The 27,288-nt window shown below is 37.2% G+C and overlaps 2 protein-coding genes across 2 annotated transcripts; both read right to left on the bottom strand.

The window, feature by feature from the left end:
* Positions 1–7,826: 7,826 nt before the first annotated feature.
* Positions 7,827–9,902, bottom strand: LOC110866810 (aquaporin PIP2-4). Its single transcript, XM_022115957.2, has 4 exons — positions 9,490–9,902; positions 8,494–8,789; positions 8,237–8,377; positions 7,827–8,150 (listed from the first exon to the last, which is right to left on the bottom strand). The coding sequence occupies exons 1-4, from the start codon at positions 9,818–9,820 to the stop codon at positions 8,040–8,042; spliced, it is 879 nt and encodes a 292-aa protein (XP_021971649.1). The 5' UTR covers positions 9,821–9,902; the 3' UTR covers positions 7,827–8,039.
* A 2,766-nt stretch (positions 9,903–12,668) lies between these two features.
* Positions 12,669–16,089, bottom strand: LOC110866811. The gene is made up of 3 exons (XM_022115958.1): positions 15,549–16,089; positions 14,806–15,408; positions 12,669–14,620 (listed from the first exon to the last, which is right to left on the bottom strand). Exons 1-3 carry the CDS (start codon positions 16,087–16,089, stop codon positions 12,669–12,671), a joined length of 3,096 nt encoding a protein of 1,031 aa, XP_021971650.1.
* Between the last annotated feature and the right edge of the window lie 11,199 nt (positions 16,090–27,288).

The following is a 27,288-nucleotide window of genomic DNA, read 5'->3' as shown; positions in this document are numbered from 1 at the left end:
AATCTCCTTGATGGACATCTAGACTTCCTGTTTGCAAATTCTTCAAGGATCCTGGCATCTGAAGGGATCCTTGAACCTGGGATGATCCTGGAACAAAGGAGGATCCTTGAACCTGGGATGACCCTGGAACAAAGGAGGATCCTTGAACCTGGGATGACCCTGGAACAAAGGAGGATCCTAAGCTCATGAAGGATCCCATATGTTGAGCATAGGATCCTGCCGGTTGGAAATATGATCCTGATGCCTGAGTCATTGTTGCTGGGCCGCAATGCACTCCTCTTGATCCACCCATATATTGAATGTCTGGGACCTCTGATGGCTGAGAAGTAATCATTGGAGTATCAAAATTTAAAGATTTGGGCATCAGTGGGGAATGATCCTCTGCCGTTTTCTTTTGCCTTTTGAGATCTCCGATTTCCCTGAGGATCCTGTCATTAGTTACATCCTGCTGCTGCATACGATCCCTCATCTGCAAAATCAAAGTAAATATATCACTAGTACTGGGAACAGAAGAAGTTAGAGCAGAAGATGATGGTTTAGAGGAGATAGTAGTTGGTCTCTTCTCAGCATTTTTCTGAGATCCGGCTGGTGGTGGAGGCAAAGGTGGAATGCCAGTAGATGAATTGACTGCCGACATCGCTGTGGAAGTATTCTTCAACGACGAAGCCATGCAACACTCCGGAATGGTCACCAACAGAAAAACTTTTTATGAATGAAGCACCAATTGCCCCACGGTGGGCGCCAAACTGTTTTGGTCAAAAAATCACACAAGGATAATGCAACCAAACTCTATGTAAACGGGGAATGATGCTTGGTTTGATGAAAAAGTAAAGGATCACTTTAGTATGAAATATGCAAGTGACACAAGGATTTATACGAGGAAAAAGCCCTTGATCAATGAATGATCTCCGGCATAAAAAACCTCGGGTGATGGCAACTACCGATCACCAAAGTTCAATATAACAAATAATGATTACAACTTCGGATGGTAACGAGCTGGGTACAAGGATCACTATAGTATTGTGTCTAAGCGTGTGAGGAATGTGTTGTGTGTCTTCCGAATGTGGAAGAGTGCTATATATACAAGTGTGAGTGGCCCTATTTTAGGTAAATAGACTAACTATCAGCTCATTACCCCTTTAGGAATAAAAGTAAATCTGGCCTAAATTATCGCCCTTAAATCATGCTGAGTTTCCATATCCTCTACAACGTTCATCTCTGATTAAGCATATGCCAAAGTTGTAAAGACGAGTCCCTTGATTACGTTGCTAAGAGCGGATCCTGCTAGACGTTCCTGCAAGATAACATTAAATCCAATGAAAACAACTGTTAGCATGAGGATCCCTATGATGGTCCGTGATCCTGATCCTGGAACTCTTCTGAGGATTACTATCTGCCAAAGAAATAAGGATCACTGGTTAGGATCACATGTAAGGATCATATGTCATAAAAATCCAGCCCTAACACTTATATCCTCTGGGATCTTCAAAGATGATCCTAGATTGGCCAATGCATCAGCTTCTATATTTTCCTCCCTTGGTACCTGTGTCAAACTGAAAGAAACAAAGGAGAATGCCAATTCTTTGACTATCTCTAAATATTTGGTTAGTTTTTCACCTTTAACAGCATAGGATCCATTAAAGTGATTAGTGATTAACAATGAATCCACGTATACCTCAAGATACCTGATCCCCATATGCTTAGCAATTTGTAAGCCAGCGATTAAGGCTTCATATTCAGCCTCATTATTAGTGGCTTGGAACTCACAAGCTATGGAATGGGGTATTATGTCCCCCTGTGGCGATTTAAGTAGTATACCAAGCCCCGTGCCTTTAACATTTGAGGATCCGTCAGTATGTAGTATCCAAGGATCCTTGGTTTCATCCAGCTGCTGGACTTCCAATTCGGCTTCCTTTTGTAAATCACTATTGAAATCAGCCACAAAGTCTGCTAATGCTTGGGATTTGATGGCTGTTCTAGGCTCATATCTTATATCATGGGCACTAAGCTTTACTGCCCACTTAGCCATTCTGCCGGACATCTCTGGTTTCCTGAGGACATTCTTAATTGGAAAATTAGTTCTAACAACAATAACATGGGTTTCAAAATAATGTCTTAGTTTAGTAGATGCCATAATCAGTGCAAGAATAAGTTTTTCAAGGTGTGAATACCTGGATTCAGCATCAAGTAAACTCTTACTTACATAATAGACAGGATATTGTGTACCTTCATGGTCCTTAACAAGGACTGCACTTACTGCTTTTGAGGATACCGCAAGGTATAAGGATAACACATCTCCTTTTTCTGGTTTCATCAATGCTGGTGCTGAGGACATGTATTCTTTTAGGGCTTGTAAAGCATTCTCATGCTTTTCAGTCCATTCGAATTTCTTGTTCTTTCTTAGGATATCATAGAATTCTTTACACTTTTCTGAGGATTTGGATATAAATCTGTTTAAAGCTGCTATCCTGCCTGTTAGTCTTTGCACATCCTTAGCGTTGGCAGGGGATTTGATATTCACCAATGCTTTGATTTGTTTCGGGCTTGCTTCAATGCCCCTCTGGGTTACCATATATCCTAAGAATTTACCTGCTTTAACACCAAAGTGACATTTTGAAGGATTAAGCTTCATGTTATAATTATCAAGGATATCAAATGCTTCCTCCAAGTCCCTTAGGTGATCCTCAGCTTTTTTGGATTTCACCACCATATCGTCTATGTACACTTCCATAGTTTGTCCAATTTGATCTTTGAACATCATGTTCACCAGCCTTTGATATGTTGCACCTGCATTTCTTAATCCAAAAGGCATAGCAATATAACAATATAAACCGGTTGGGGTCATAAAGGCCGTATCTTCTTGGTCAGATGGTTCCATCTGAATTTGTTGGAATCCAGATGATGCATCCATAAAGGTTAACAGTTCATGACCCGCCGTTGCATCCACCATGGAGTCAATGTGGGGTAATGGGAAAGGATCCTTGGGACATGCCTTATTCAAATCAGTGAAATCGACACATACCCTCCACTTTCCATTTTTCTTTTGAACAACAACCACATTGGCTAGCCATTTTGGATACTTCACTTCTCTAATCATACCTGCTCGTAGTAATCTTTCTACCTCTTCCTGGATAATGGCATTTCTTTCTGGTGCAAACTTCCTCCTTTTTTGATGGATTGGTCTAATTGACCTGTCAAAGCCAAGTTTATGAGTGATAATATCCTTAGATATACCTGTCATATCCTCATGTTTCCATGCAAAGGTAGATTTTCTTCTTTTGAGGAAGGATACTATGTCTTCTTTCATTTTATCAAGGATCCCTGATCCGATGTAGATTTTAGATTCAGGATTATCAGGATCCAAGAGGATTTTGTCCACATCCTACTCTCTTGCCTCCAAGACACCCCTTGGAGGATACTTTAATTGCTATTGCTCCCTTGATTTCGAGGCTGGTTTCATTGATGAGGTGTAACAATCCTTAGCCTCCTGCTGATCACTATCGATCTTGATTATTCCCCAAGGGCTAGGGAGCTTCACACATTGATGGTAGGTGGATGGGACTGCCTTCATATCGTGTATCCAGGGCCTGCCAAGGATAACATTACAACAAGACAAACAATCAATAACACAAAATTTCTGATAATTATGTAATCCTTCCATGTAAATTGGGAGTTTGATGTCCCCCGGGGTTTTCTTAGTTTCGCCACTAAATCCTACAAGCACGGAGGATCTTGGTGTAATATCCGATTCCGGGATACCCATTTTCTTCAGAACATCAAGCTGGATAATGTTTACTGAGCTTCCTCCGTCAATAAGGATCCTGCGGACAAAATGGTTAGAAATAAAAAGAGTAATAACTAAACTATCATGATGAGGATCCTGGATGTTAATTCTATCATCCTCATCAAAGGTTATGATTTTTCCTTCCGAGACACTCGATGTTCGAATAGGTCTTTCTCCGTTATCCATTTTAGTTTCCTTTGCATGCCTTTTAGCTGCTGAGAAGGATGTACCACAGATGTCTGATCCTCCAGATATAAAGTTGATCACTTGTGCATCTACTGGAGGAGCTGGAGCTTTCTCAGGGATCCTTTCAGGATCCTGAGTCCTTTGCTTTTTTCTTCCCAACAATTCTTTCAAATGCCCCTTGCTCAGCAGATATCCAATTTCATTTCGTAATGCGATGCATTCCTCTGTCAAATGCCCAAAATCTTCATGGTATGCACACCACTTTGATTTATCTTTAGTTGCGGCTGTTTTATCATTTTTTCTGGGCCATCTGGCCTTTTCTCCTAGATTCTGCTTTGCAAGGATTAGTTCATGATTATCAACGGAAAAACAGTATTCAGAAATTGGAGGATAATCTTCATCATCCTCTTCTTGGTCTACAGCATGCACATTCTGATTGTCAGTTCTGTTATAGGATTTGAATTTGTTGCTTTTGAAAGAGGATCCTTGCTTTTCTTGTTTTGAGGATCCTACTTGTCTCTCCTGGATCCTCTTGTCATCCTCTAGCCGGATGAACCTGAGTGCCCGAGTTCTTACTTCGTCCAGGTTCCTGCATGGTGTCATAACAAGATCATCATAGAACAATGAATCCTTAAGCAATCCCATTTTGAAGGCCTCAACAGCTGTGGCCTCATCCAAGTTAGGAATGTTCAAGGATTCTTTACTAAATTTGGTTATATAATCCCTTAATGATTCATTATGACCCTGAGTTATCCTATATAAATCACTGGTCAATCGTTCAAATTTTCTGCTACAAGAAAATTGATTATTGAATAAGTTAACTAAATTAGCAAACGAAGTAATAGAGTAAGGGGGAACACTTAGCAGCCATTTAAGAGCTGATCCAGTAAGAGTGGATCCAAATCCCTTGCACAGGCATGCTTCCTTTAACCTTTCTGGAATAGGATTGATCTCCATCCTCTCCCTGTATTGTGCTATGTGTTCCTCAGGATCCGTTGTACCATCATACAGCTTCATAGTAGGGATATGGAATCTTTTGGGTATCTCAGCATCACAAATTGGTGGTGCAAAACGAGATACCTTATGGCTTCCATCTGCAATCTCCGGGATAGGTTTGACTACCCCTGGAACACTTGATATCATATCCTTCAGTTTTTGTAGTTCTCTGGCCATAGCATGATTGATACCTGTATCCTGCATGAATCCATGGTTAGTGGTAAGAGAATTATTAAAAGTGTTACCTCCCATCGGGTTCAAGTTAGGAACATTGGATGTGAATCCATATTGCTGGGATTCTGGGATGATGGATGGACCAGTGGAAGCAATGGACTGCATTGGAATAAAATCTCCTTGATGGACATCTGGACTTCCTGTTTGCAAATTCTTCAAGGATCCTGGTATCTGAAGGGACCCCTGAATATGGGATGATCCTGGAACTAAGGAGGATCCTTGAACCTGGGATAATCCTGGAACGAAGGAGGATCCTTGAACCTGGGATAATCCTGGAACGAAGGAGGATCCTTGAACCTGGGATGATCCTGGAACGAAGGAGGATCCTAAGTTCATGAAGGATCCCATATGCTGAGTATAGGATCCTGCCGATTGGAAATATGATCCTGATGCCTGAGTCACTACTGCTGGGCCGAAATGCACTCCTCTTAATCCACCCGTATGTTGAACGTCTGGGGCCTCTGATGGCTGTGAAGTAACCATCGGAGTATCAAAATTCAAAGATTTGGGCATCAGTGGGGAATGATCCTCTGCCGTTTTCTTTTGCTTTTTGAGATCTCCGATTTCTTTGAGGATCCTGTCATTAGTTTCATCCTGCTGCTGCATACGATCCCTCATCTGCAAAATCAAAGTAAATATATCACTAGTACTGGGAGCAGAAGAAGTTAGAGCAGAAGATGAAGGTTTAGAGAAGATAGGAGTTGGTCTCTTCTCAGCATTTTTCTGAGATCCAGCTGGTGGTGGAGGCAAAGGTGGAATGCCATTAGATGAATTGACTGCAGACATCGCTGTGGAAGTATTCTTCAACGACGAAGCCATGCAACACTTCCGGAATGATCACCAACAGAAAAATTTCCTTATGAATGAAGCACCAACTGCCCCACGGTGGGCGCCAAACTGTTTTGGTCAAAAATCACTTAAAGATAATGCAACCAAACTTTATGTAAACGGGGAATGATGCTTGGTATGATGAACAAAGTGAAGGTTCACTCAAATGTAAAATGCACAAGTGACGCAAGGATTTATACGAGGAAAAAGCCCTTGATCAACGAATGATCTCCGGCATAAAAAACCTCGGGTGATGGAAACTACCGATCACCAAACTTCAATATAACAAATAATGGTTACAACTTCGGATGGTAACGAGCTAGGTACAAGGATCACTATAGTATCGTGTGCTAAAGCGTGTGAGAAATGTGTTGTGTCTTCCGAATGTTCAAGAGTGTCATTTATACAAGTGTGTGTGGATCTATTTTAGGCAAATCACCTAACTACTAGCTCGTTACCCCTTTAGAAATAGAAGTAAATTTAGCCTAAATAATCGCCCTTGAATTGTGCTGAGTTTCCATATTATCCATAACGTCCATCTTTGATTATGCATGTGCAAAATTAGCGTGACAGATTCCTTGTTTACGTTGCTAAGATCAGGTCCAACTCGTAATTCCTGCAAAACAACATTAAATTCAAAGAGAACAATCGTTAGTATGAGGATCCTTAGGATGATCCGTGATCCTGATCCTGGAGCTCTTCTGAGTATCACTATCTGCCAAAGAAACAAGGATCACTTGTTAGAATATTATGTAAGGATCATAGGTCATAAAAATCCTGCCCTAACACCTACCCCTTGGGGAGTTGTCAAAATCGATAGTGATCAGCAAGAAGCGAAAGAATGTTACTCATCCTCAATGAAATCCTCGGCCAAACCAAGTCCAGCATAGCAATTAAAGATGCGGGCTCAGGATATCGTGGAGACTTCGGAGCAGGATGTGAAAAAAGTTATCCTGGACCAAGATAATCCTGATATCTCGGTGCTCGTAGGAACCAATATCCCTCAGGATATTGAAGAACGCATGGTGAGGATCCTGGACAGTAATTGCATGACTGATGGAGAAGAAGAAGTCGCCGGAAAAGAAAATACTACAAGCTGGCTTCATTTAATGAAGTTCCTGATCTTACCGTTGGGACTCAGACACGTGTCTTGGTCCCCCAAAGATGACAGAAAGCCGTTAGATGATCCAGCATTGGTCCCCACAAGAGATAAGCGACCTCCTTTATATAAGGAAGGTAAGTTCACTGAGAAAAAGAGGATTTCACTCTCATTAAACACACGGTGGCCTCATTTATTCCGACAACTTCGTATAACATTTACTCACTTGCATTTACTCACACACATCTTAGAATTCACACCAAGGAGAATATTCCGACGACGATACTCGTCGGAATAAACTTCTCATTATCTTCGTCAAGTTTACTTACTCTCACGCCGGAGTTTAGTCACGGATTCCCCCCGGGGTCCTCCGTGACGAGGCTAACGGTTTTCTTTCTTGTAGGACGAGGAGACATGAATCTTGTGACATCAACGAGACCCTTTGACCGTCATCAGTGACCCCCGAGGGCTTGACAGTTATCCTAAATTTCCATTTTATAACTTCTTAGTATTCTAATATGTCATCTAAAAACTTATAAAGTTATAATGGGAAGCCACTTAGATTATTCAATTTCCAATTTAAACGTGCCTCCTATATGTAATTATCAATTTATCATCATTGATAGTCTCTACAAATCCAATATAGCTAATTTGAAACCATTTCTTCCGTTTTCATTAATCTTTTCACCAAAGGAAAATATCAAAGATAATTTTCATAGCCATAAAGCACTCATTCATAAATTACAATTTAGTAATTTACAACAAACAAGAGGGACTGAAAATGAAACTCAAAAGAAATTCAAAGGACTTGAAAGTAAAGTTTTTTGGGCACCTTAAAAAACCAAGCGCCCCAAGACAATTACTACACACATTAAACAAGACACAAATTTGTACAATTTCTTCCAAAAGTACTCACATGCTCCTAGAGGATCCAAGAGCTTTGACTGCGCCGGCTCTCAATACGAACTGATGGTAGAAGGCGGCGATGGCGGCTCCGATCATCGGTCCCACCCAGAACAACCACTGCACAAAATTCACATATTTGATTAACTTGTGTGACAAATTTTGATCAAGATGGTGCTAGACATGACATGAGTAATAAAACTTACTTGGTCATCCCAGGCCTTTTCTTTTCCGTACATGACGGCCGCACCAAAACTACGAGCCGGGTTGATTCCAGTGCCGGTGATTGGGATGGTGGCCAAGTGAACCATGAATACGGCAAATCCGATAGGGAGAGGTGCCAATACCTTAAAATTTAAATAATAACAATTATATATGGAAAAAAACATAAAAGAGTATCGTATATATGTCACTACTAGAAAACTGGGCGGTTTTCTATACCAAATTTGTCAGAAGTACTTACGGGAACATGGGAATCTCGGGCATTTCTTTTGGGGTCAGTGGCTGAAAAGACGGTGTAAACGAGGACAAATGTGCCGATGATTTCAGCACCCAAACCGGTGCCTTTGCTGTAGCCATCTGCGAGCTCGTTCGCACCACCACCATAAGTATGGTAGTAAGTCTTTTGGAAAGCTTTAACCAGACCGCAACCGCATACGGCACCCAAGCATTGAGCCACAATGTACATGAATGCCCTCGGGAGTGTCACCTTTCTAGCCAAAAACAGCCCAAAAGTCACCGCAGGGTTAATGTGTCCTCCTGGTCAAAATTCACCAAAACATTATTATCAAATTAATTAACTAGTTAATAGATTATACTAAACTCTTAAGCATATGCCTATCACCGAAGACATTTCCGTCAAAAATCTGTTGGTAACAGCTTTTACCGACGAGATTTCGTCGGTGATAGTTAGTCAAGAATATAACCGTCGATAATTTAATCTCAGATACCGACAAATATTAGCGACGGATTGCCGATAGGCTTTTTAGCGACGAATTACCGACGCGTTGTAAAAAGTTGTAAATAAAATTATTTTTCACTAACATGATAGACTTTAATTTTCCGTTGGTAATGCTCATTTGTTTAGACCATGTGTAGTGGTAAGTTGGTATAATGCCCCCACCATGGGGCATTATCCGACACGTGGCATCCTAGTCAGCGTTGGGGTATTATAGAAAAAGTGGCGTAGTGGGGCATTATGCCAATAACCACATTCAATAAAAAAAAAAAGTAAGCTATGTCAGTAGTCAAAGATAGGTGGCACAATTCCATTGGTCTCCATGTGATGACATTCAAACACTCCGGCGTTTTAAAAATCACGCCTCATTCCATTTTTTTTTTGAAAATAACGCCTTAAAACGCCCCCTGTAATGGGTGGTTGGGCGTTTTCGGGCAATTTTTTTTAAAAAAAACGCCCCACTACACATGGTCTTAGTAGTGAAAGGGAAAAGTTATCAACCTGAGATGCCGGCAGTGCAATATACTAGAACGAAGATCATGCCACCGAAGGCCCAAGCAATACCAAGAATACCAACACCTCCGCATTGGTCAGAACTATGGGCAGGGTCGGTTTGGGACTTGTAGCCAATGACAGTCAAGATAGTGATGTAAAGGAAGAGAAGGGTAGCAATGAACTCAGCAATGATGGCTCGGTAAAAAGACCATTTTGTGAGCTCTTCCGCGTCGAAGAGGTCCGCCGGGGGAGGGTCTTGGTAATCTTTTGCACCGTACTCATGCCCACCAACCTCAACGTCTTTGCCCAATGAAGACGCATGTCCGAAGCCGAACATGTGACCCAGAGACGGACCGGACTACACTCGGGCGGGCATCCATAGCATGTTCGCCCGCACCAGAAGACTCCGAAGACGAGCCCCCGATCAAACGCGTCCAGACGGATGACGTCATCTCAGTTGACTATTATAAATACCCCTTCAAAGTACAAATCCAAGTACGATTTCTCTGAACCTTCGTCCCTATTTTCTCTCTCTACTTTCTCTCTCTACCAATACTTATCCTCACGCCGGAGGGTGGTCGCAGAGTGGCCCTCCCATCTCTGCGGCGAGCCTAACGGTTTTCTCTTTTGCAGGAAACTCAGTCAACCTTCAACAAGACCCAGATCCTCATTTACAGGCTTCGTCCTGGACTTGATTTCCTGGTTCTTCAATAAGTTAAGGGTACTATTGTATGTTAATTAATTACTCTAGGGGAAAGAAAGAATGGAGTGGTGGATGAGGAGAAAGCAAGTGAGAGTGTATTTATATACATAATATTTTGTCTTTGTAACGTTTTTTTTCTTTTTTTCTTTTTTTTTTTTATAAAAAGTACCCGTTATTCATCACTCTCACTCACCGCCGCCCATTCTATTTTTTATCATCCAATTACAACTAACTTTTATGCCACCTGGATTCCACTACCCAAGTTGGTAAGAAGTATTTTTTTTGCTAACCCAGCCAATCATTTTATTAGCATTAATCTTTACCGGAAAATAATTCATGGCTATAAGTCCACCGTCCACCAGACTATATTTTGTCTCTTGGATTACCGGTTATTTTATGTTTATACATCCAAGGGTTAGTGTTGTTGACATTTTTTGGATTAATGGGTTGAATTATTGAACTCGAACATGGACCCGTTTAACCCATTTATCTAAACACGGCAAAATGGTTGACGGGTGTAATCAAGATGCAAACATGTTAATTGGGTTGGCGGGTTGGAATAAATGGCCTAAAGGTTACCGATTCGACCTGTTTAATTAACTAAACAAGTTGATTGTCCGACTTGTTTAGATAAGCGAGTTAAACAGGTCAACATGAACGCAACTAGTTTTATTAAACTGGGCAACCCGGACACGACCCCTTTATTAAACGGGCTACATGTAAAAATCCAAAACCTAATTATTTTCAAATTATGTTTCGGACCATCTCAGAAATTATCACCCCTAATAATATATTAATGAAGTGTTAAAAATGTATTTCTTGATATCTAAGACAAAATAAATGGGATTACCAAAGAGCAATGAAGCAACCGTTTTTGGATTTTGAGAAGCTATCTATCAGCGATTCAGCTTTCAAAGGTGTGAATGTATTATTTGTCCGTACAGTTTATACCATAATTGAAAGTTTAAACACCCGAATTAACAATATGTTTTGCTTTGTGGATGGTTTTTTTTTTTTTTTTTTGAGTTAATTACACAAATAGGTCCTGTGGTTTATACATAATTTCGCCTTTGGGTACTAACTTTCTTTTTTTAACAGGTTTAGGTTCTATGGTTTCAATTTTGTAACACATTTGGGTACTAACACCAAAATTAGTTAATTAATGACTAAAATACCCTTGCATTTTTTTAAGTTTATCAATGTAACACATTTGGGTACTAACACCTAAATTTATTTAAGTTTAAATCAATTTTACAAAATCTATTTATTTTTTTATTTTCATTATTTTATTATATCTCTTAATTAACATATTTTTTTTATTTTCATATTTTTATTAAATTTCTTATTTAACATAAAATCTACTTGTTACACCAATATTTTTTTAAATATAGATTTTTTAAATAAAATCTACTAGCTATATAGTTTTATGTAAATTAAATTTTCGTTTTCTATTTTGGATTGAAATGATTGATAATAATAAATATCTTTCATGTAAAAAAATTTAAGCCTTTTTTAACTCGTTTTTTTGTTCATTTACATTTTACTATTTTAAAAAGATATTTAATTTACATAAAACTATATAGCTAGGTATTTTAGATAAAACTATATAGCTAGGTATTTTAGATAAAGCTAAAAAAAATTTAAGCCTTTTTTTAACTCGTTTTTTTTTTTTGTAAAATAGATATTTAATTTACATAACACTATATAGCTAGTAGATTTTACTGGTGCAACTAGTAGATTTTATGTAAATTAAATATCTTTCTAAAATAGTAAAATGTAAATGAACAAAAAACGAGTTAAAAAAGGCTTAGTTTTTTTACATGAAAGATATTTATTATTATTATTATTATTATTATTATTATTATTATTATTATTATCAATCGTATATATCCAAAATTCAAAACGAGTAAGGTTTACATTATTTAAAACTAGTAAGAAATTTAATTTACATAAAACTATATAGCTAGTAGATTTTATTTAAAAAAATCAACTAAAAAATACTTGTGTAACAAGTAGATTTTACGTTAAATAAGAAATTTAATAAAAATATGAAAACGAAAAAAAATAAATAGACTTTATGTTAATTAAGATATATAATAAAAAGATGAAAATTAAAAAAATAGATTTTGTAAAATTGATTTAAACTTACATAAAATTAGGTGTTAGTACCCAAATGTGTTACATTGATAAACTTAAAAAAATGCAAGGGTATTTTAGTCATTAATTAACTAATTTTGGTGTTAGTACCCAAAGGTGTTACAAAATTGAAACCATAGAACCTAAATCTGTTAAAATAAAAAGTTAGTACCCAAAGACGAAATTAGGTATAAACCACTGGACCCATTTATGTAATTAACTCTTTTTTTTTGAACAGCAAAATCACTTTATATATAGATATAAAGAGCCAGCCAGAAACTGGGAAACAAAAACACAACGAAACACAAAGAAAATAAAGAAAAACGAACGGGCACAGACGCCTCGATTACAATAAGTCCAAAATATTGAACTTCACCCAATCCTCCCAAGCTGGTCTTTTAATATTTGCCCGATTACTAATCCATAGGAACGAATCCTCTTTAATAAGATCCACCGACATCTTGATTGGAATAAAGCAACCTTCAAAAACTTTTAAGTTTCTCGCACTCCAAATTCTCCACACCGAGGCAATCACGATAGTGTAGATGATCTTTTTCCAAATCCTACCGCCCGGACAATTCTTAACATACTCAAAAAACTCTCGAAACGAAGCGATATCCCCTGGGTATCTTACCCGGATCCAAGCTAAAACATTCCACCATATACTCCTACTCCAAAGACATTTGAAAAAAATGTGATCAATCGTCTCTAACTCAAGACCACACCGAGGGCATCTTTCATCCACCATTGTAATACCTCTTCTTATCAGACCATCCCGGGAAGCGATCTTATCTAATATAACCCTCCATAGCAGCAGATTTGATTTGGGGGAGGCCCATTTATTCCAAACAAACAGCGGCTCAGCATCCGGATCTTGCAATTTAGCCAGTTCAAAATCTTTTCGAACTTGTTTAACTGCAAACGGCTCCTCACCATTGTTTCTCCAAACCCATACACCATTTTTTTCTATCAGGTTCTGCTGCAAACTAATGCCAATCTTCTCAGAAACCAACTCCATGTTGTCGATACCTTTCCAGATTCCAGGAATCGAATTAATAATTGGAATGAACTGATTCGGAATGCTACTATTATGAATAGCAGCGACAACCTTGGCACAGACTTGCTCCGGATTCGTCTTGAACCTCCACCACCATTTTATAAGCATAGCGTGATTAAAATCTGCAATCGAACCAATCCCCATGCCACCTTTTAACTTAGATTTCATTAGCAACTCCCACCGGACCCATCTAACCTTTTTAATTCTATCCGTAATGCCCCAAATAAAATCTCTTCGGATTCTTTCGAGCTTGGTAATCACACATTTAGGAGCCGCAAATAAAGAGAGATAATAAGTCGGAAGACTTCCCAAAACTGATTTCGCTAATGTCATCCGCCCTACCATCGATAAGTGCCTACCTTTCCATTTAGATAATTTAGCTTTAAGTCTTTCAATCACCGGATTCCAATTCTTCGCCCGATTCATGTTTGCTCCAATCGGGATTCCGAGGTAAACAAAAGGGAACCGGCCCACTTCGCAATTAAGCTTTGCAGCCAACCGTGAAATCTCCATGTCATCAACACCTATTCCGAACAGTTTACATTTACTGTAATTCACTTTTAAGCCCGTAACCAAATAAATCCACCTGAGAAGCCGACTGAGAATGACCACGTTTTGTTCAGACCAAGAGCCAATGAACAACACATCATCGGCGTAGCAAAGATGAGAGAGATTCGGACCTCCATTTGGTAATTCGAAACCTTTGAACAGCCCAAGATTCACAACCCTATTCATAAATAAGTTTATTACCTCCATAGCAATAATAAAGAGAAAAGGGGATAGGGGATCCCCCTGCCTGAGACCCCTTTTGTATTTGAACTCGGCCGTTGGCGAACCATTCACCAAAACCGACCCCATACCAGAGACTAAACACCCTTTGATCCAGCAAATCCATTTCTCCGGAAACCCCATCAGATCCATCAAATGAAACAAAAACTTCCAGTTAATCGAGTCGTACGCCTTCTCGAAATCGACTTTGAAGATTAACAGCTTCTCTTTTTTTTTCTTAGCCCAAGCAACGGTTTCACTAATAATTAGCGGGCTATCAAGAATGTTTCTTCCCCCTACAAAAGCCGATTGCGTGTTCGAGATCACGTCGTTAATCACAATCTTCAATCGGTTAGCCAACACCTTGGCTAGAATCTTGTACACCGAGCCAACCAAAGAGATTGGGCGAAAGTCTCCAATACTAAGAGGGTCCTTTTGTTTCGGAATTAGGGCCACGAACGACGAGTTACAGCCTTTGCTAAACACACCATCCATATGAAATTCCTCGAACATCCCAAAAAAAAGTGCTTTAACTCCCCCCAGAAAGATTTTAGGAATTTTAAGGAAAAGCCATCCGGCCCAGGAGCTTTCCCCCCATCGCAATTCTTAAGGGCTTTAAAAATTTCAGACTCAGTAAAAGCAGCACAAAGCAAATTACCATTCACCTCCGAAATGATAGGCAAACCAGCACCACAAAACTTGGGTCTCCTCCTAATCGGTTCCGAGAATTGCTTCTTGAACCACCTTCTTATACGATCTTTATGATCCACCGGGTCAGAGATCATTATATTGTCAAAACTGAGGCTATTAATCCTGTTCGAGGCGATATTCACATTCAAAATACTGTGAAAAAACGAACTGTTTTCATCCCCGAATTTAACCCAATTGACTCTCGCCTTTTGTTGCAGATTTTTCGCCTTAATACGTTCCAAATCATTTATCTTACTAATTAGCTCCATTCTGGTTTTCCTATCGCTTTCCGAGAGGGGCCCAAGGGTCGCTTTCCTTTCAATATCTTCGATAGAAGACAACATCATTTTTACTTCCAATAACTCAGTAGCATTAACCTGTTTTCTCCATCTTTTTATCTCTTCCTTTATACGTTTAAGTGTCCTCACTAGCAAGGAATCAGACTTCCCCCCCAAACTTCCTGACGAGCTGACATCCTTAACGATCTTCAGCAATTGAGGATCCCCCACCCAAGCGTTAAAAAATTCGAAAGGAATCGGGCCAAAATCAATTAAATTACAGGACAAAGAAACTGGGCAATGATCAGATAAACCCCTTGGCTGAACAACACATTTTGCACAGGGCCAGCGATTTAGAAAAGCATCGTTCACAAGAAATCTATCTAGCTTGCTTAATTTTACATCCTCATGCCCCGAAAATACGTGAACTTACCACCGGACATGTTGTATTCGATAAGCCCCGCTCTGGATATAAACCCGTTGAAAGCATCAGCCGCCCCTTGGTCAAATCTGGAATTGACACGCTCCTCAACATACCGAACATCATTGAAATCTCCGAAAAGAACCCACAAACCAGACAGACTATTAATCAGGCCCAAAATTTCCTCCCACAACACTTTTCTCTGCCTAGCATCGTTAGGGGCATGAGTATTCAGAATGTTCACTCTCTCCTCCACCCCCGAAAAATACCCAGCAACCAAGAGATACCGATGATTTTGCAGGATCTGAACATCCTTGAACACCTCCGGGTTCCACATCAAAGCCAAACCTCCAGATCTTCCAATAGAATCCACCGAGACTACTTTAAAGCTCGATTTACCCCAGAACCTCCGCAACTCGATCTCAGATAACCCAGATTTGTGAGTCTCCTGTAAACCGATGACATCAACTTTGAGCTTGAACTTTAAATTTTTCACCCAACCACCTTTGGCCCCAGCTGCCACTCCATTAATGTTTAGAGAAATAAAATTCATTGGAGACCTGTGCATTCCATCTCCCCACGAACGAGTTTTCTTACCTGGTTTTCAAACCCATTTACCTCAATACCTATTTTATCTCCGAAATCTAGGGTCTTGGCCACCTCTTCTTCGAACTCCCTACCTCTCTGAGAAAGAGGCACAATCGGAGTTCTATACACACCAGGAGAACTGTTGACCTAAACATCCTCATCCCTCCTATTATTTGCATCTCCCCTGTTTTCTCCTTTTTCTAGTCTAAATAGCTCTTCTAGGTTAAAAGGATCCGAATCCTCTTCTGCCCCAAAGTTAAGATCCGGAATTATAAACGTCTGGGCTTTTTTATTGCCCATCTTCTTTTTAATTCTGGGCCTCAAAGTTATGTAACTTGGACGATTGGGCTCAATATTCGGCCCAGCACTGCTGGGATCAGAAAAAGAGTTTTGAGACCCCACCACATTTTCTATTTCCTCAATAACTCCACCTGTCTCAGTGTCCTTTTCCCTAGGGGAGATTTGCGGTTGCTCGTGGGAAAAAACATCATCATGATGTTGATTTTGATTACCCATGCACGTCGATGGGGAATCCAACATGCACCCCTCCACCTGCTCCTCACCGTCCGATTTCGACTTTTCACCTTCCGGTGACGATGTCTGACTGCCCAACTCCGACGAATCCTCCCCGAAAACCGACGACATCTCTTCATCTTCCGACCTCTTCTTGTCTAAGAACCCAGGGCTCCATTGCCCCGCAATTTCTTCAACCCAAACTGTTAAGGAAAGGTCCTTCCATTTTACCACCAGCTCTTCGGACACCCTCTTACCCGTATTGACCAGAATCGCCAACCGATCTTCTGCCATATTGCTGTCTTCAGCCGAGGCCTCCGACTTTACTAGCAAACGACCGCATCTTTCGCCAATTTTGTTCAAAATATGCCGATCCCAGAGAGACACAGGGACGCCAATAACCTTAATCCAGGCCACTCTCTCGAACACTGGGGGGATACCTTCCCAAATGTATAACCTGGGAGTTCCCACTCATCCACCTTAAGTCTTAAAAAATCATCCGCTTCCCTTGCATTATCGAACGAGATAAGGACCTTAAGGCCCCCCAAATACCTAAGCACCAAACCTTCCTCCAGGGTATCTTTCAGATTGTTAAGGATATTGATATCTTTAGCTTCACCCACTAACGATTTAACTTCCAAATTCTTTTTTACGTCCGTGTTCACAGGAGGAAGCTCCACCACCTTCCTATCTAACTCAATTCCCATCTCCTGAGGATTCTTAACGACCGAACAGTAGGATCTACCCCCAGTAGCATTAAAAGGATGACCATACAGATTCTTGGACTCCCTGGTAACATACCTGCCTACCACCTTGTCCGGTGCACTTCTCCCAATCTTTCGAACACCGAGACTCTATCTCCTGCAGCCATGCTCGTAGTCCTCGATCCATCTCTTTGAAACTTAGCCAGGTTTACTCCAATGACCGCACCATCGACTCTAACCTCCTTCAGCTTCTCGACCCATGTTATCGGATCCTGAACATCCGAAAGCTTTAAAAACCCAAATCTATTTCCTCCTCTATCTTTTTTGGTCGGCACAAACACATCTTCCAGATTCACCAAATGCTCGAATGCCTTCCGCAGCATCTCACTATTACAATAATCAGGAAGGTTTGAAACAAAAAAAGAGGTAGCATTACGGAGTCAGGCTTCCCTGCTGAGGAAGGCTTTCTCTTGTCTGACTTTATTCTTACTTAAAACATTATTCCATCCATCGTTACCGAAGAACTTGTTCTTGCCAAAATAGCCCCTCCTACCACCGTACTCCATGTCCGACACGGAACGGGGTGCAAACGGTGCTTTAAAAGGTTAATAGGATTCGTACCGGTCTAGCTAAACTATATACAATAGCCGCGACCAGTAACAGACCTACTAAGCAATCAAGGACCGAAAACACTACCCAGACCTGAGAGATGACAAGGGAAAAAACAAACGAAGACTGTACCCGAGGCGAATGGAGTCGGGAATATTCTGATTAGAATGGATGGTAAAGCCAAGGAACACCGATGAAGGTGTACAGCCGAACCACACACGCTAATCGGAGATAAACCTTCTTCGTCGAGCACTCAAGCTACAGCCCTGAAGAGAGAAATACTACAGGTATTATGTTGCTTTGTGGATGGTTTATGATAGTTGTGGACGGGTCACCAAAGGGTTCTGATTTTTATACCTTAAAGGAAATCCCTATTATATAACCACCACCAAAAAACTGTTAAATGGGTCAAGCAGTCGAAAGACGAAAGTTACCCGAAGTGTATTTTTATGTGGATTAAATGCACCAAAATGTTTCAAACTTGTCACCTATTTGAACTGCATGTATGCAAGTATTTAACAAATTTCAAAAGTTCTTTTTTATAATAACCACCTCTCACAACTTACCTTTTGACATATTTTGGTAACATTTTGACAGCTGCTTCAAGTGGTAAAAATGACGTCTGTGTTTACGACAAATAGAAAAAAAAATACGAAAGTTATCTACATCACATCATAAGTTAAAATAGGTGATAAGTTAGATACATTTTGATGCAGTTAAACCTTTAATTTTATACAACCTCTTAAATCATTTTATTTAAAAGATTAGATTGTGGCAATATAAAAGTTTCTAATCAAATGCTGAGTAAATTTGAAAAGAGGAAAATGCAAAGAACACGCAAGCAAGCCCGGCCCAGAATGAGTGAAGTGGTTGAATGATTAGGAAAATCATCAATGATTTATTACCACCACAAGTTGTAAACAATCCCATAAACGAATTCTAGTTCGTTACAGAAGAAACTGCAATAGAAATATTAACAAAAAGTTATCCGTTTTGACTCATTACCTAATCCACTTATTTTTTAGCATGTTTTTATACAGTTTGATTCTAAATATAACGACAGTTTTAATATAGTTTATTGAGATTTGAGAGGTTCTTCTTATAGGATTTTTACTAGATTTGTTCATTTTTTGCATTTGTGCGTGTGTGTAAATGCAACGTTATCATGTATAATTCGTATGCGACTCCCTCATCCTTTAAGATAATCAATCATCTGATAAAAAGGTCGAGCACGAGGCAAGGTACCAGGTTCCTGAACAAAGGTCCTCTTCTTTCTTCAATTATCTAAAGTCTCATCTTAAAATTTGTTTCATGTTAAAAAACTATCTTCCTGTTATGTTTGTAACCTGAAGCTACTTGCAAGCCACCTTGGTCAAAACCGCTTTGACCTGAAGCAAACTGATTATTTTAAATGACCCATCAAGACTTATGACCCACAAAATAGAGGATCAAACTGTCTCACGGCTCCTCGTCATAGACCAATAAAGTTTGATGCTTCGTGGATAAATCCTTATATATGAAGAAAATGGGATGTTGGTCATGCATACTACTCCTATACCCGTGAAGAAGCAATTAAGCACCCGTTTCTGTAACGAATCACGTGGTAAAAACTTAATAAGGATTTTCATTTCAAATCAAATTGAGAAAGATCTTTCAAGCATTATTCTATCACTAACTCTAGAGTAGAAGTTGAGAGAGAAAGATTGTTTGTATTCAGTGTTACCCTCTCAAGCATTATTCTATCACTAACTGCTACAAACGACATAACTAAGTTGGCCAAAAGTTCGTTAGAAGATTTGGATATGGCAAAAGCACTTTTTAGTTAAATAAAAACAAATTATGCTATAAAAAACAACCATTTTGTTTTCAAATACACCACCCACTTAATAAACTTCAGTTACGTTAATTTTTTTTATCTACGTTGCAAGTTTAACAATGTTTATATTAGATTTGCATGTGATCCGAAGTTCTTTATAAACTCACTTGTTAATTAACATTTATTTATATTTGAATACAAGTGAACTCAGATCCGATGAGAAAACCCGAACGTTTGCAATGAGTTTGGGGAGAAATTGAGAAAGAAAAATAATAGGATTTTACAAATTCAACACTTTATTTGTTTTATTTTAAGTTGATTAATTATGTAGGATTAAAACAAATCAAAGGTAATGATATATTCTTGTGTTATCTGTTTTTATAGTGTTTCCACTTTCAAAAAATCAATTTTTGTTTCAAATATCAACTATCCACATAACAATTATTTTTCACTTTCTATTTCTATTAGATATGCAAACAAATATCATATATGTAATACCTCAACCCGCTGAAATTGACGTGTCACTTTTATAGATATCAAAATCAAAACCAATCCACAACATTAAAACAAAAAATCCTAATTACATTATATTACATTACAGATAAAACCACTAACTATTGATCTTCAACTTCTTAAAACACTCCTCACTAATTCCCAGAATTCCCAGACTACTTGTAAAGCAAATAAGACAAAACAACAAAGAAAAATACGGTTGAGCCAAAAAGTTGCTCAGTAACGGAGAAATCAATAGTACATGTAAAGACGAACAAAAGAGAACGAAACGGAAGCTGGACTGAGACTGACATTGAAACTACATTTGAAACTAAACCAATATAAACACCTACACTTGTACTGAACTAACAAAAATACTGAACCGAGAGATATTCTTAACTGAGATAAAACCGATATAGATACTGAGTCGAAACAACCATAACTAATACAAAACAAACCAGATACTGAACACAACGGTAGGCATACGGAAAGAAACATGAAACGGTATTGACACTAAACAAATCTAAATTCTGGCATTAAAACAAATACTTATGTAACTTGATTCCCAATACTTATACAGAACATATATTGAACACAATCAGATACATATAAACATATCGGACATATCGTAACAGATACAAGACATACGTGATTATACATAACAATAAAATAAGTCACGTAATATAGAAGCACATCATAACAGATACAAGACATACGTGACTACACATAACAATAAATAAGTCACGTAATATAGAAGCACTCACGAGCCTAAACAGAGGGGTACACAACTAGCTAGTCCATGCACCGAGACGATGCGTGTAGGCGCACACACATTATTCTATCTCAACAGGAGTCAGAGCTAAGATTGATCTATTCGCCTCTAGGGGCCAGGTGCTACACAAGCACAAACTAGAGACGCTGTGAACTTTAGTTACGCACCGTCATGATAAGTGCCATGTCGCTGACACCCCAACGACAAGACTTAACATATAATTGCTGGGGTGACAGAGTACAAAGCCATATCAGAAATAAACGTATCATATGGGAACATGCAATTAGGAGCACAACATCTAAGGTCTATTGCATTCTATGATATATATACTAGTCATATAACGATACGAAACAGAAAAATCTAACGAAAACATCTGTACTACAAAGTAACCGATATGAATAAAATACTATGATGTCAAGAACAGGAATCCATACCTTATTAGCAAGCAAAGCAAAACAACTCGATCTCGTCATTAAGTCGTAGGAAAACCTACACTTTAATTGTGGTCCAGATTAGAAGTAGGGAATGTAATTTACTTAGTGTCGTATGTTGGCTAGTTCAATGTCCCAGCGACACGAAACTTTGAAGAAGATTTTCTTGATTATATGCTAACCATTATTCTTATGCATATATCTCCATTTACATTTAAAAGTAATATTCATTTAAACTATTGATGCCATACTTGCAAGTATTTATAATAAAAGTTCTAATGATAAAGGATCATTTGTAGAGTTTTTTTTCCTAGAAAGGTGTTGAGGAAAAAACTATTTACTATTTTGGTGTTCCCTACAAACTATTTATCAAAATAGTGTTTTTATTATTTTTTATTAACTTATTCATTGTCACATTTTATTGGATTGTCGTTCCAAAAAAAAATTCTTTTGTTGGATTAATAAATTAATAAAAAGACACATTCTATCAGATTTTAGTTGGTTCAAATTAATTTTATTCAATTAATCATATATTTTTTTATTTATTTTTTCATCAACGCATTACCCCGCCAGGGGCTGTCACCCCTGGACCCCCCGCTAAGATTGTAAAACGCAATGACTAAATCAAAAACTCAGATCGTAAAAATGAAATTAAAGAATTTCTTACATGGATCGAAGTGATTTCTTCAAAAATTGATGAATTTTGAATGATTGAAACACGTATCAGCGCTCGAATCGAACGGATCGAATGATTATCTTCAAAATCACCGGAAAAAACGAGATTTTGTATGAAATTAAACTGGGTTTTCTTCAAAAAAGCTGAAGAACACGTTGATCGGGTGTATGAAAATCGCACTATAATGTAGTGATTATTGAGATAGAAAGTGAAGAAATGGTTGAAAATGGTGGGTTTTGAAGTTACTGGGTTTTGAAAAGGAAGAAGAAAGGGTTGGACTGACTAAAATACCCTTTTTCATTATTTTAAATGTTGGCACATGTTCTAATCCTATTAATTTCTATACTTCCTAGCCAAAATAAACTTTCTATTTGATCATTTCCCATATTTTGTAATACTCTTGCCTCTCTACTCGATGTGTTAATGTAAATCATTCATACAAACCGAACCCCTCGGATTCACTAGATTAAGCTTAGGTAGGTAGATGTCATGTAAACATTTCAAGTGGGCCCTTAGCCCAAATAGAGTTTATCCACTTACTAGGCCCTATTAATTTTAGTCACTCCACAAGTTTACCTTAAATGATTGGACCACGCGTCACTCTAAGACAATATCTCAATAGTTTGGCTTCTTATAAAAAGTTAAAGATTAGAAGAAACAACATCGGGTTCTCTTACGCAATCGTTTTGGACCAAAGTCGAAAAGTACCAATGTTATGGATAAGTTTGATCTAGTTTTGTAGACATTATATATTATATTATATTATATCTATAACATTTTCAAAAACGGATAACCTCTTTTTTTCTTTTTTTGTTTTTTTTTTTTTTCATGTTTACTTTTTTGTCATATAGCCAAGGATTAAAACTAATTTGTAAAATCTATTAACATGTAATAGAGACACCATCAGCCATCATCACTTTTATAGACTTTATTTAAAATAATTTCATCATAACATATTTTACAAATAAATGAGAATATTGCCTAACTATGAGTTTCTATATGACATCATCACTTTTATAGAGTTTATTTAAAATAATTTCATCATAACATATTTTTTCTCCTTTTCTATTTTTCCATGAAGTTTGTATATAGCTTCTTTTCTATTTTTTCTTCTTTTTTTTCTGTTATATTCAACCGACTTATTTTTTATTAAATCTGACGAAGGTATAAATCGATTAGATTTAGCATAACATTTTAACACGATAAGATTTTGCATAACATTTTAACATAATAACATATGTTTTCCCTATGGTGTAACGTGGGTTGAAACCTTAGTAGATGTAGTGTGTTTTCTTTATTTCTAGATATCGTTTTGATCATATCATGACTTTATTTTCTTGGCTTTCTGTTTCAGTTGCTATACCGTGTGACACCACAATACTGATACCGTCACAAAACGAACCGATAGCGATCAAATTCCCGCTTTTCTTTATCATTTTCCGCTTTATGTATATATTATAGTTATTATTGCGCCAAAATATTAAGAAAAACTTTTGCAATTCAGTTTGTTGTATGAACATTCAAATATAGTGAGTGTCTCGGGTCCGAATGCTTCATGGGAAAGAAAATCTTTTATTACCTGCTGCCAAATAAAAATTTGAGTAAATTGTTTTATTTATTATTTTTTTTGTCAATTATTCTTAATAATATTTCCTGTGATTAATTTCTTCTTCTTTTTCACTTTTATGTTGTTTTCTCTGCTTCTAAATTTGTAATTTTATAACCAGATCTTTTTAAAAAAATACTTTTTTTAACATACCTTCTTCTTCCTACACTGTAGCGCAGATTAGGGATGAGCATTTGGTACCGGTACCGAATCGGTACTGAACCGGTACCAAACCGTATCGGGTATATTCGGTACCGGTTCCCATTTTCCTGTTTTTCGGTACCGGTACGGTACATATATTTACAGGTAAAACATCGGTAGGTACCGGTACCGAACCGGTGTATTCGTACCGGTACCACTTTTCCCCGTTTTTTGGTACCGGTATCGGTTCGGTACCGAACGGGTACCGTACTCATCCCTAGCGCAGATTGAACCTTATTAGACGTAGTGTATTTTTTTATGTGTGGATATTGTTTTAGTCATGGCACGACCTTTTTTTGTTTTTTCTTTCAGTTGTTATACCGAGTTTCAGTACCGTATTAATCCCGTTACAAAACGAAATGAATCAATAACGTTCGATTTCCCCGTCGCATAGCGCAGGGAATTTTACTAGTTTCAATCTATTTTAAAAGACAAAGTCAGTGGGCTTTCCACTAGCTTTGTCTCCCCAACCCCTACACTTTCATAATTTTTAAATTTAGACCTTCGACTTTGGTAGTTTCTTTTTAAAACCTCAGCTTTGTTAAATCTTATTTCATCCATTCTTAGCCTTAAGTTTAGGAGATGTAATTTTCAACCCCTTGTCTTTTTTTATGAACTTTGAAAAATATAACTTTGACCCCCTCGAGAATATATATGATCTGATTTTTTTTATAATAGTTGTGTTCGTTAACTTATAAAACTTTAATTTGTTGTGTGCTTTTTTATGTACGTGTCGGTATAAATTCGAGTTGATCTACGTTTCGATGTAACTTTATTTGAAAATGCATCGGGTCAAATAAAATATAGTTTTATGCTTACTTTTTTGTACGTTTCGACATAAAGTTTGTTTTCATTTACAATACTTTTTCAAGCTTACTTTTTATGTACGTTTTGGCGTAAATTTTGTTTGAAAACAAGTGCCGTCAAAATTCGAGCTGTTCTATGTTTTAACGTAAAGGGTCATACATAATCATGCCGCATAGTCGGTACAATATTCGAGTCTGTCTACATTTTGACGTGAATTTGGTGTACACTATCATGTTGTATTTTCTACATTTCATACGTATGAATTGGGTTGCATATAATACATTTTGACTTGACGATACAAAATTTGAGTTAGTCCGGTCGCATATAATACGCTATCATTATACGGTAAAAAATTTACTTTACGTTTTGATCTAATCGTAATGATATATAGGTTACACTAATTTTTATTGAATACGTTGAAATGAACATTTTTATATAGTTAACGCATCACATAACGCTAGGACTAATCTGTTCCACATTTACGATGTACTCGCGCTGCAATGCGCGCGGGTCTTATTACTAGTTTATATTATATATTAGCAGCTGAATGAAAAAACATTGATGGTATGATTATTTTATGCCCCACTTGCGGTATGCGTATAATGTATATATGTATGGGTCATGTAGAGCAAAAGTGAAAGTGCACTGATTTTAACGTTATTTTACTAATTTCGTGAAAATAACGTTAAAAGCTGAGGACGGTTAATCATGCATCATGTGGTGGCGTTGACAGCTGAAAGACAAAAGGGTACATGCACTAATCGGTCTTTGTCCCGATTGCTGAGTGTTATGTGCCTTATGTCCAATGCTTTATGCAAAACTACTATCCAGCCGGGGGTCTTACTGGAGTAGTCTCTCTATTTCTACAGGGTAGAGATAAGGTTGTCTACATCTTACCCTCTACTTTGCTATTTCTTTGAGTATGATGATGATGATTGATGGTATGATTATTTCAGAATAGCTTATTTATTTTTTAAAGTATTGAAAATGGTTATGTTTTTCTTTTTCTTTTTGGTTTTGTGATTTAAAAATGTGACATTAATTATTCATTTAGTATTTGTTTTTTCTCCTTGTCTCTATCACTCACCTTTTATGATAGCGTTTAGAGATGTAGTTGTCTTCCTCATGTTTCTTATCACTTGTAAAGATCAAATCATAATAACCACAATTATGTATCTAAGTAATCTAAGAGTTTGAAATAATCAAGATCGATGGATTCGATAAATGAGCCCAAACACAACTCATGCATTTATTTATGTCAAATACATCAACCTTGACCCAAATACGTTAAAAATGCGCCGTGTTTTGAATCAACTGATTAATATTAATTTACAAATAGAGTAACACATGTGTTTCCTTATTTGTATATTGAAACAATAAATAAAACTATAAGTCCGGTGTTACAATGTTTTGATATTTAAGATAAAAAAGTTAACTTTTTATTGGTATCGGTAAATTTGATATTCGTCTTTTTATTCTAAAGGTTTAAACAAATTAGAAGTCCTCGTATTACAATGTAATTCAATACAAGTCACAATAATGTAAGATTAAAGAAATACTATCATATATTTATTTGCATTGATTGATTTAAGCTCCATACAAAAGATCTAATTCTATCATTTTTAATACTTTCAATTTATAATCAAGAAAAATGTCTTAGTCATTTTGCAATATTAATAATATTGATTTTAATTATTTTGGTATTTTGTTGATATAATAACATGCATTAAACATTATATTATGTTTTCACATCTTTAATAGAGACATTACGATATGAATAGAAAATCTACCATCAATATTTTGTTTTCATAATAGTATATCTTTATTTTAAACTTGTAGTATTTAATTTGTCATTCAAAGAAACTCTCATTGAAAAAAAGTGAAACTTTTTGTTTGGAGTAAAAATTGTTATTTGTATTGAAATATTTGATAAAATAACTATAGCTAAAAGTATAAGACTAAATAAAAAGACATATAAATAAACCTTAATACGGTAAACCTAACAAGTTTATAGGACCCACACAATGCGACAGAACCATTATGCAAAACAAAAAAAAGACGTAAACACATTGAACGACGCTCGCACGTTGCATCATGTTAACTCGTAAAATACAAACCTATACTAAACGGAATTTTAATAATCTGGAAGTTTGTTAAACCGAAAAAAATAGAAGTAAAATCGATACGTAAATGTTATGATTAATAGTAAAAAAAATATATTTCTTATATTTCATCAATTTTACTCAATTATCTCAGGAAAAAAGTAAAATATATCTTGTGAAATTGTACAAAAAGAAAAAAAGATTAGTAGATACCACGTGACATCTACGGTTGAACACTTAAATTAAATAGTGTTAAAGAATGGGTAATTTCATGAATCAATAACCAATTTAATGAGTCTCCATACCAAATTCATATTCAAATGATTAAACTTAATGTTATACAAAAGTATATTGTTCCAAATATTAATTTTTTCTTTAGTAAAAAAAATATAGACTAAGAAGAAGAGGAAGGTTGTGAAGAAGTAAAGTATTTAA

Source organism: Helianthus annuus, chromosome 7 (genome assembly GCF_002127325.2).
Source record: "Helianthus annuus cultivar XRQ/B chromosome 7, HanXRQr2.0-SUNRISE, whole genome shotgun sequence".
Classification (NCBI taxonomy): domain Eukaryota; kingdom Viridiplantae; phylum Streptophyta; class Magnoliopsida; order Asterales; family Asteraceae; genus Helianthus; species Helianthus annuus.
The sequence above is the reverse complement of the archived record's forward strand: the minus strand, read 5'-3'. Positions and strand labels throughout refer to the sequence as shown.